The sequence below is a fragment of the Lygodium microphyllum genome, chromosome 2, assembly GCF_053477565.2.
Source record: "Lygodium microphyllum isolate KBCC chromosome 2, Lygodium_microphyllum_v1.1.10, whole genome shotgun sequence".
Lineage (NCBI taxonomy): Eukaryota > Viridiplantae > Streptophyta > Polypodiopsida > Schizaeales > Lygodiaceae > Lygodium > Lygodium microphyllum.
In genome coordinates, this window is record NC_141136.1 from 168,942,033 (window position 1) to 168,953,829 (window position 11,797).

The 11,797-nt window shown below is 41.0% G+C and overlaps 1 protein-coding gene across 2 annotated transcripts in view; it reads left to right on the plus strand.

Moving 5' to 3' along the window:
* Positions 1-9,458, plus strand: part of LOC148040594 (uncharacterized) — a 50,157-nt gene extending 40,699 nt beyond the window's left edge. Inside the window, exons 1-2 of one of the 2 annotated variants that reach the window (XM_087666835.1) lie at positions 3,377-3,388; positions 8,609-9,458. In XM_087666835.1, the coding sequence (XP_087522961.1) occupies positions 8,621-9,154 (534 nt within the window). In that variant the 5' untranslated portion in view covers positions 3,377-3,388; positions 8,609-8,620 and the 3' untranslated portion in view covers positions 9,155-9,458. Of the gene's footprint in view, positions 1-3,376; positions 3,389-8,608 lie in introns of those variants that run through there. The other variant, XM_087666827.1, reaches the window with a different exon arrangement.
* Positions 9,459-11,797: the final 2,339 nt, after the last annotated feature.

Here is an 11,797-nt window from a genome sequence, read left to right on the forward strand (position 1 = left end):
AGATGTTGATTGGGCAGCTTTTAAGAAAGCTTTGAGAGAAGAGTTTTTCTTAGAAGATACAGGATTGGTAACTAAAAAGACATTTGCAAATTGGATTGAAAATCCCAATAAAGGGATGATAGATATAGCTTTGCTCCGTGAATTTGAAAGTCGGTATGCGCAGTTGGATGTCGATGAGCAGCAATTATTGGAGAGTCCGAAAATTGATTTGTTTCTGAAGGTTGCAGATCCTGTCTCGCAGGAGAAGCTGACTGATCGTTTAGAAGATGCCTCTTCTGAAACGGGGCTGAAATCAGATTGGGTTAATGTAACTGAGGTAGTGCATACATTGGTAAAGAGAGAGCAGATGAAATTAAGATGGGATACATGCACCACACCTGCTAGTGCTTAGAAGGGGGCTGAAATTACAGCCAAGGCGTTTATAGCTATGGTGGAACAACCGGCTATAACTCTTGGTCCGGCTCTTAAAGGTGATGCTGTGGATGAATTAATCAAAGGCATAAGTGATTTAAGGCTGAATTTGATACAAAATCTATGCAAAGGTCGTAAAGTTGGATATTAAGATAGAAGAAGGCTTGGGCAACAGCCCAAAGACCGTATAAAGAAGAATACAAGAGGAGATGCATTTGGTGTGACGGTTTACAGCATGAAAAGCGAGACTATACAGCCTACGGTGAAGCGGAAGCAAAAAGGTTAGTCTTTTGGAAAGACGGCAAAATACATGCAACGGAAACTGGTCTTCCAATAGAGCCAATTTTGGAAATGGTGGCATGTAGAAGAGGTTGGAAGATATGGATGCAAGGACAACATTTGTTGCCATAGATACAGCCACATATGGGTTGAGAATTGAAAGGACTAATGATGAAGCTCATAAAGGAGGCATGGCTGAAGCAAAATCTCGCGTTTGGATGCAAGCATTATATTGCATGGAAAAGGGCAAAACAACATAGTCTGAATTGGTTGATGCAAGTTAGAGTTTACGAGGGAGAATAGGATGGAGTGTACTAGTGGATTCATTTTCAGCATATGCTTATTTGACCGACGTTGATAATCAAGAAGCTCTTGTGAAATAAAAGAGAAGAAGAGATGAGGACACTGCTGGTCCTTCTTCTTTAGGCCCATCTAAATGCATAACACGAAGCAAAATGGAGCAACAGAAAGAGGTTGAAAAAGCCATACTTGAGCATGTTATGGAGGATGCATCTCAAGAGAAGAAACAAGAAGGAAAGAAAAGGGGCAAGCAGTCAAGTTACAGGTTACAATCGGATCGTGAGACTGCCAAAAAGGTCTTAGAAGATTGCATACTTGGCAGTAGAGTGAAATTCACACTTGGCGAAGTTCTTGGAATCGTGAAGTGTAAATATCATGATGCAATCATTGATATGCTGAAACGAAAAAGACAGTTTGATGGTGAAGTTTTGCAAGCATTGATGTAGGTTGACAAAGACATAGAGAAACAAGTTCAAAGGGAGATGAAGATGCATGCAATGCTGTTTTGGAGCAAGCCGATGTTGAAAATGGGTCAAATGGGATTGTAGACAGCAAGCTTGTGGCTGAAAATGGTATTATGGGCAGCACTAAGCATAGAGAAAAGGCTATGTATAATGGGGATGTCCTTCAATAAGTACATGAAGAAGAAGATGCTCATTTTATTCCAAGCAGTCATTATTCACTAACGCATCAGGCTCGTGCTACAACAAAGACAATTGTTAAAGTGGGAGAAAGAGAGACGCCTTACATAGCTCTCTTGGATCATGGTTCTGAAATCAATGTTATGGCACACAGCTTGTATGAGAATGGAGGTTGACCGATTGATGTAGATCCGAGATGGCGTATGCGGGCAACAAACAATTCATTAGGGAATCTTTATGTAGCTTGTGCGAATGTACCTGTAACTATTGGAGATGTTAGGGATGACTATCATTTTTTTGTGTAGGATTCATGTTGTTATCCAATGATTTTGGTGCAACCCTATATTTTGGAATCAAGGCCAGAAACAAAAGCCTTGGATGATGGTTCTTCATATGCTCGGGTTTGAAGTAAAGACAATACAAAGGCAATATAGTTTCTCACTGTTTGTGTGAATCATCCTCGCAATCGGGATAGGTTGCGAGATAATCCCATGCCACCTAATGCACGAGAGTTTAAGGGTTTTTAGACAGCACTGCTGTAAGTGGAGGCTATGGCAGTGCCTCTAGGAAGATAATTATGCCTCCAAGAAAGGGGAAATTTGTGTTTGTGTCCGGATTGTAGGAATGGATAGTATGTAGTCTTGGCAGTTTTAAGAATATTTCAACCACGTGCAGGGCTGAAAAGAAATATGTAGGATGGGCTGAAAAAGAGCTCAAGACATATGGTTTGATGGCTGCAAATAAATGTATTTTAGGGCTGATTGATGTTGATACAGTGGCTGAAATTTTTGCAGCAAATAATGCTGAAAACAGGGCAGAAAAAGAGGTTATTTATGTTGACACTTTAGAGATGTATGAAGTCATTCAAGAGTTTGCTGAGCATGAATGTAATGGGCTGCAAAACAAATCTAAAAGCAAGGGTGGATACAAAGTATAAAACAGTTGCAAATAAGGTTAAGCTTGTGGCTTTGCCTTTACCACCTGAAAGTGATGGGATGGCTGAAAAAGTGACTCAATAGCCTAGTTTACAGGATTCACAAGGTGTAGGATATAAATTTACTGTTGAAACTTTACAAAAGCTGAAAATTGGTGATATAAGCTTTCTTTTACTTGCAGAAAGAGCTTGTTTCTTGCAGATGTTGGCAAGGCATGGGAAAGCCTTTGCATTTCAGCAAGATGAAATTGTATGTGTTGTTAATAAAGTCACCATAAGGAATGTTGGATCAGACCCGATAGTGGATGAATTTGCAGAAGTGTTTGTAGGCAAGGCAATTTACTCTATGGGAGATTTATATTCAGGATATGATCAGTTCCAGCTTGCATTAGAAAGCCGGGATATCACTACCATGAAGACACCACTTGGATTGGTTAGGATATGTATGCTTTCACAGGGAGCAATCAATTCAGTGGCACATATGATGAATGCTATGCATAAAGTTTTGAGGGAGTATATTCCTCAGTTGACCTTACCCTTTCTTGATGATGTGCCGATCACAAGATGTGATATCTATTAGAAGAATGAAGAGTTGGATGAGCATGGATGTAGAAGATTTGTGGCTGATCATATTGCTGATTGTGACAGGATTTTGAGCCGTCTTGAAGAAGTGCATTTGACTCTGTCAGGAGAAAAGTTGGTTTTTGGGGTGGAGGAAGTATTAGTTGTTGGGTACATGTGTGGACCATATGGAAGAAAGTTCTCACCAGTAAAGATTGATGCCATAAGCAGGATGCAGAAGACATGTTCGAATGTATCCAAGGTGAGAAGATTTTTGGGTGTATGTGTCTTTTACTTGATATGGATTCCACATTTTGCTCATGAAACCAGCCTTCCTTCTTGGAATGGGTGGTGATAACTTGATTTAAGAGTTAATTACAACAATAAATAAATGCACATAAAATGAAATACACACTTTACCATAACATTCTTGGACAGTAGACACCCTGTTGGCCCCAAAATTGGCGCCTCTTGTGGTATTTCTTTAGCTTTCATTCAATTGGAAGGAGTACAGCTCAAGATTCTTCAATCTCCTCCTGCTAACCAATTGCTCTTGCTGTAATAAATGTCCAGCAAGCCTTTTGGGTCATTTACCCCTTGTTTCGCCTAAGACTTCTTCTCCAATTTGACCCTTGGCTGGCCAAATGCTGCCCCAAATCAATTCGGGATGGGCTGGCTCCTAAAATCCCTTGATAATCTTCAATTATCAGCTGTTGATTTCAGTCCCTTGAGCCTTCAATCTCTGGCATGGATCCCAAGGTGGCTGCTAAACCCTAATTTCTGCTATGAATTAGGGTTTACTGCAGAAATTACAGATCAGCCCACCAAAAATGGCTGAGATCTCCTCCGAATGGCTAAGAATTGCTGAGAATGGCTGAGCATAGGCTGAAGGAGATGAGAGAATGAATGCTGTAGAGAGAGAAAATTTTGAGATTTGTCGCGAAGAACTGATCAAAATCAGGCTGCTCTGCTGTACCAGCCCCAAACGGATGCACCAACAACACTAGGAGCATCAGAGACTGTGATCTTCAGGAGAAAGTGCATCAGCAGCAATTGTTAGCTTCCCAAGGTCAAGAATATGCAATCTCCATCATCAAAATGGTCTCCAATGGCTGGGAATTGGCCCCAAAAGCTGGCAGCAGCAGTCCAATACCTCTTTCCAACAGCTCCCAAAAATGAAAAAAAAGGAGATTTCCCTCTCCCTTCAGCCCTATTTAGCCTTTCCCCCACTTGCATGGGAAAGCTTTGCCAAGTGGCAGCTTTCTTAATCCATTTTCAACAATTTTCAGCCATTTAATTAATTTTCAGAATTAATTAATTCTAAAAATTAATTCAGCCCTTAATCCATGCCCAAAAAATTGACCTTCCCCATCCAAAAATTAATTGGCTAGGCCATTTGCAACCCAAAGTGGTCCCATGCATTAATTTACCCTTGGACAAGCATTAATCCATTAATTAATACCTAGTCCCTAGTGTCACCACTGACACTTAATGGCCAATTAATGGTCCTAGGGGAAAACTGACACCAAAATTCACCTAGAATCTAACAAGTGTAACTTGTTACAACTTTTGCCTTTGACACCCATCTTTTTCACAAGGTCCTTCGGCCTTCAATTGTGAAAAAGTAGCTTGCACCTCACATGTGCGTCTTTTAATTGCACATTTGATTAATTCTTTAATCAAATGTCAATTAAACATAAGCAAAGCATCAAATTTTCACGTCCTCATGACAGCTCATGTGGCTGAAAGTTTATATCAGCTCTTGAGAAAAAGGCAAAAGTTTTGGTGGGGTAAATAGCATACGAAGGCAATTCAGAAGTTAAAGAGCTTATTGATTGCAGCCCCAATATTAAAGAGAGCAAATTATGAGAATGGACAGCCTATTATTCTCACCGTGGATACAAGCCCAATTGGCATTGGTTGGGCAGTGGGTCAGGATGATGCTGATGGAAATAGGTATGCCATTCGGTTTGGAGCAAAGGTCCTCATTGAACGGCAACGGCGGTATTCTCAAGTCAAAAGAGAACTTTGGGGTGTAGTGATAGCCCTTAAGTGTGATAGGGAGTATTTTATGGGAGCTCATGTAGTGATAGAGACTGATTGTCTACCTCTATTGGGCATGATAGCAAATTGCTCAACTCCTGATATTTCCATGTTATGGTGGATTGCATATATAAAGTCACTTAACCCTGATTTTCAGCATATTGTAGGTAGAGAAAACCCCGTGGCTGACATGCTTTCACAAGTAAGTTTGAAGATGAAGAGGAGCTGATGGAAGATGAAGAGGATGATGTGATAGGTGCTGAAAACAACTTTATGATAGCAGGGATGTTGGGATAAAGGCCTGGTTTAACCTGCGTGTATAGTACATGCACATTGTATATGTGAATGCACCCTTACGCGCCCTAAGTATAAATATATTTTATTCTTTGTGTACCAGCACATTGTTGGTATACTCATATCGAATTGTACTTTCACTTAGCTCTCTCTCTCTCTCTCTCTCTCTCCAGCTGTCACACTCTCATGCTCACTCTCCTTGAACTTCTGTCACTCTCAGTTGAGCTCCACAACAACTGGTATCAGAGCCAAGGTTCTGCACATTTCCCGAGACCAATGCGCAGCCAACTGACAACTGACAGGAGACGTGCAGCTTATAGTCGCAGGTAAACAGCCCAGGCGACAAACAGACAGCCTGTGGGGCAGGTTCAGCGGGGACCATCGAGATAGACTGGCTGACGACCAGTGGGATAAACGGACTACTCGCGATCAGGACCAGTCATTGGGGGACTGACGGGTCCAGCGGGACACTGATGCAGCGCACAGCTGACGGGCTATGCGTGACGAGGCAGCAGGCGCACGCAGGGGGACTAGGCAGCAGTCGCACGCGGCAACGGGCAGTGATGGCCGGCGGCAGATAGGCCATGCGACTCGCCTGACGGGTCAACGGACCCCCCATGCCAAGTTTTTCTTTAAAATCAAAATTTTTCCTTGAAATCCTTTCAATTACCACTTGTGCTTGGCGGGATGGAGGCACAGGTCACAGATTTGTGCAAATCTGACCCAAAAATTTGGGGCTTCTCCCAGATTTGACATTGTTTATGCTCGTCAGTGATTTTCGAGTCAGAAATTGCAGACATTGCACGTGGTGACCTCAATTAATTTGGGGTTTTTGCCAAATTGGCTAGAATTTTGCTATTTTGAGTAAAATTTCTTGACATTGGACCCCAAAAATTTGGGGCTTTTCATGTATTGGCAAAATTTTGCTCAGTTGGGTCAGATTGGCTGACATTTATGCAATTTTGGACTTGAAATTTTGGGGATTTGCGCAGAATTTGGTAAATTTCTGCATTTTTGCCCATGTGGTGGTTGGTTCATGTACAAACAGTAGAGATTTATTCCTGGGTTAGAAAGAACATCAATGTATTTTGCTGGTTTAGCTTGTGCTTCTGGAGTTTAGTGCATTTACTCTTGTGTTCATGATAAAATGGCTGCAACTTCTTTCAGTTCAAACATCAAGAGTTCAATGGAAATCAAACGTTTTGATGGTCGTGGCTTTGACTTTTGGAAAGACCGTATGCAGGGCATTTTGTTCCTAAAGGATTGTGAGGATGCTTTGTAGGAAGATAAACCTGCACTAATGTCTGATGCAGATTGGGCCAAAGTAAATAAAAAAGCTGTGGCTTACATGAAGATGGGTGTCATTGATGACATCTTGACAGACATTAAGGGTTCAGATATAGGTTATGCAATATGGGAGAAGTTGAAAACTACCTATGAGATCACCACGCCTGTTAATCAGGTGCATTAAATGCTCAAGTTGGTGAATATGCGACTGGATGAGTCAAAGCCTGGAGCTGAGCACTTGAGTGCATTTATCGGGATTCTAAATCAGCCCAAAGATGCGAATTTGGACTTTAAAGATAAATTGAGGGCGATCTTTTTGATCATGACACTGCGTGATGGGAGACCTTGGTGGTTTCACTCAGCAATAACCCCAATCTCTCATATGATGGGGTGAGGGGTTCTATCTTGAATGAAGAAATTAGACGTATGTCTAGTGGAGAAGGCAGCAACTCAGCTTATAATGTAAGAGGCAGGGTTGAAAAGAAAAATGCAAATGCAGGATAGAGAAACATGAGAAAGAGCAAAGGAAAAGGAAAAGAGTGACATTACTTGCTATCACTGTGATCAGAAGGGCCACAAGAAACCTGATTGCAGGTATTACAAGAAGAAACAAGAGAGAAAGAAGAATGCAAGAGATAAAAAGAAGAAGAAAGAGAAGACAAATGCATCTGAGGTAACCAAAGGCAAAGAAAAGGCCAATGTGGCCTCTAGTGTGGTCATAGAGAATCTTTTAGATACAGAGGCTGATGTATTATGTGCAGTTGATTATGATGCCCTTGTATGTTACATGTAGGATATGCAGATTACCAAGGCTGATGTGATCGATGCACTTTTGTTAGTTGATGATGGTGTCACTCAGACTTGGATTGTAGACTCTGGTGCCTCTTTCCATGTAACTCCTTGCTTGGAGTGTTTTGCTATGTTCAATGTAGGCAGTTATGGAAATGTGTATCTTGGAAATAATCGTGCTTGCAGCATTGATGGGATTGGCATTGTACACTTGTCTTTAGACAATGGTCAAGAGCTTGTGTTGAAAGATGTCAGATATGTGCCTGGCATTAAAAAGAGTTTACTATCTGTTGGTCAGCTTGACTTGCATGGCTACACCACACTGTTTGGTGTTGGTTTGTGGAAAGTGAAAAAGGGTTCCATGCTAATTGCAAAAGGAACCAAGAAGGGCACTTTGTATTGTCTGCATTGTAACGCCTTGAATGGCAAAGGCCATATGAGCCAAAAAGGACTTGATGTCCTTACCTCTTTGAAGAGGGTTGATGGAAAAGGCTCTAAACTTGACTTTTGTAATGAGTGTCAGTTTGGAAAGCAAATAAAAAACTCCTTTTACTTTGGTGTCTCTCGTAAGTCCAATGTCTTGGACTGAGTGCATTTTGATGTATGTATTATGCCTGTGAAATCGTTGGGTGGTGTTGCATATTTTGTCTCCTTTATTGATGACTGTTCCAAGAAGATTTGGGTATACCTGTTAAAAAAGACAAGTGAAGTGTTTGCTGTTTTTAAAACTTTGTGTCTCAAATTAGCATTTGTCTTTCTCACTAAGGCAGCTCTAAAAACACCACAATTGGCCCTTTTTGCAACATCACTTGTCTATTTTCTATCACTCATTCATTTTGTCTTACGTAATTAGGTCCATGATTTGTTTTCTCTTAGGCCACTCGCTGTTTTTGTCTTTGTTGGGCTCCAATAAACCCCAACTCTGAATGATCCTGGAACTGCTGTCACCCATGTGAAAGAAACCAGTGGAACTTCTTCTTTAAGAGATTGTTCCTAGTATGTCTAACAACCATCAAGTAGGAAGTATATAATCCTTCTGAAGTATTTGTCTGTGTTTTGATTTTTGCAGAAAGGTACAAGAATGGGAACAACCCACTATGAAGTCTTGGAGGTTGCTGAAGATGCAAGCTACACAGACATCAGAGCTAAGTACCTCTATCATTTGCTTGCCCTTCACCCTGACAAGCTCCACCACGTCGACAGTCCTGTTGATGATGCAGGATTCCATGCCTTGCAAGAGGCTTGGTCTGTTCTCAAAGACCCTGCATCAAGGTCTGCTTATGACCGCCTACTCAGGACCTGCCGCCTAGAAACATCCTCAGCTGTGGAAGATGTTGTCCTTGAGGAAATGAGCAGAGATGATGATAATGATCCTGCTGCATTCTTCTATCCATGCAGATGTGGGGATCAGTTTTCAGTGTCACAACAGGAATTGGAAGCATTAGGGATCTCTTTCTATGGCAGATCTGATTTGCTGGGACAGCAGTGCACAGCTGGAGAACAAGTTTCAGTTGGAACCAGCCCTGCAAAAGCAGAGGGCTTCACAAAACAGCAGAAGTGGTCATTGACCTTGTCTTGTGGTTCTTGCTCATTGCAAATCAGACTACAAAATTAGGATTTCAAACACTTCTGAGACATTGACAGAGCAGGCTTTTATATCATGGCAGTTGGAGGCTTTCCATTGTCCAAAAACGTTATAGTGTGGGAACTACTATGTTTAAGAAAAAAAGTCACTGGGCTTATTAACCTTTTGAACCCTGTATTTGGCTTTACCACTTGGCTAATGTCAGCCCACTGAAGTCTCCCTGGCACTGGCCAATTGTATTTGAATTCAAGACCAACAGTGTGTAGAGTCTATAGAAATTGGAGTTTTTCATCTTTCTCTCAACTCTTAACCAATTCAAATCCTCTCATGAATTCCTCTACACTTAACTCTGTTGGCTAGAATGTGTGTATTGTGTTGAAGACTATAATGCTGTAACTCTTTGAATTCCTCCCTCTTAACTCTGTTGGCTAGAATGTGTGTATTGTGTTGAAGACTATAATGCTGTAACTCTTTGAACCATTGCTTTGGAAGCAATATGGTGCCATCTAGAAACTCTTAATCTACTCTTCTCAAAATCAAGAGTTAGCACAATCAGGTCTTCGTTTTGGGGACAAACAAGTTGTGGATTCCGAGAAGGTGACGATGCTTCTAGGACACTACTCTCGTACAAATCTATTTTAGTGGGTTGAATGATAGCTTACATGAAAGGGGGCAACACTTGGCAACCATCTTTTATGCGATGCTTGGCAAGTTGGTCAATCACTAAGTGATGCAATTTGGCTTCACTAGAAATGAGGTGAATCAATCCCTTTGTGGCACATTTCTTGATGTTGTAACAATCTAGAATCCTATGAGAATGTCAACATTGAGAAAATAGCAATAGCTAGCTCAAAAATGTTATTCTCAATCCATCATCTTTGGGCAGTTCGCTTGAAGGTAAGGTTGTTAGAGCCTTCACAAGCTCCTTACAGCTCTATGAAATGGACCATAAAAGAGCTACTCGTGCTCTTTTAGTTAGATCCTAAGTTGGCAATGTTATAACCAATTGTCACCTATTCAATCTCTTCCAATGCCGTGGGTTATAGATCCATATGCTCTCATGAGTCTCTTGACCCTTTATTTAGACTTTCTGGATCCTGTGGTTTGGAAGAAGTCTCCATAAATTTTCTCTTGTCCAGGTTCAATAGGAAGCTCTTGCATGATCCTTGCACATTGATCTAGCTTCCTTCATGGCATCTATCTCCACTTTGGCAATGTCCGTCCTCTCTACCACCCATCTACACATCTCTCCTCCTCTCTTTGTCGTGTTGTAAATGAGGACCCACTTGCTCTTTGTTTCCAATAGAGTGCCTCTCCTCCTCAAGGCTTCCTTTTTGAACTTCTTGATCTTGTAGAGTGAGGCTAAATGTTGTCTTTGGTAGTTGTGGCTTTAATCCAGTAAGTCCATGGGAACCCCTCTTCTAGGATTAATCTTAGTAAGACCTAAGAACCTCTACTATGACTGCTCTCTCCCAGAAAGTTCATGGGGACCCCTCTTATAGGATTGATATTTGCAAGAGCTACAAACCTCTAGTATGATTTCACTTTGTCTCATTATCCTCAAGTCAGAATCCCTACAACATATTGGCCATCTATTATAAGATCAATGTATGACATGATGCCTCTTAGCTAATAGTGATCACAAATTACCATAGCGTCTAAGATTTCAAGAATTTGACAATTATAAATTAGTAGTGTTTTAGGAAATGCCTTCTCTGGTTGAAATCTCAAAGTTAATGGTTGGTTGAAGCTTCTCTTCTCATGAGATCACTATGTACATAGAATTTGTAGAACTTACATCTAAAAAGGGTCTCCTCCACCATGCATAATCTAAGAATAAAATTGGAGCCTTCCTTGCTATAAGTCTTCCTCATATACTTACCTTTCTTGGGGCATTCAATCTCAAAATTATGGACTTGATGGACTACATAATCTTTCAAGTCATTCCCTACACTCATAGGCTAACTTATCGCTCATCTAGGTCGCTCGATATATGAGTGCTTCACTCCCTCTCATCCTAGTCCACTCCTATCCCAATAATGGAAGCTAGAACAATAAGATGAAAGGCTACGAAGCTACACAAGTACTTACTAAAGCTTCAACTTTCACCATTATAGTTTGGATGGTTGTGGAAGGATGCTTTGATAGACTCTCATTTGTGTTGCAGACTCTATGGTTCCTCTTGATTTGTTGTCTTCTTTGATCCATTTCCTCCTATGCACATGGGGAAGCAAGAGGAGAAAAGAAGTTCATAGAACACTCCCAAGCAAAAGAGGAGAAGCGTCAAACCATCAAACTCAAGAAATCTCACAAGCTCACTCCCCCACCCTCTCTCAAGCTCAAGCTATGATGCAATAAGAAGAGAGATAGAGATAAAGACTATAAGAAACACACCATTGCACACGAAAGCATATAAAACACTAAACTTTTGTCATCTCTTTGTGAACTTTATATACAAGAGTAGGTTGGGTTTTAACACTCTGTCTTTAGCCCTTTGGTCCATTGTCATTTGAGCATAATGCATAGGTCTCATGACATTTACACATGGGATTTTATAAGGTACGCAGGAGAGAGTCTAGTGCTCGGATTTAAAACATATTTTCATCGCAATTATAGGACTTAAATAAACTGGCCAAAATTAGGCTCCATGTTTTGTGGGGATTGATACTCGTG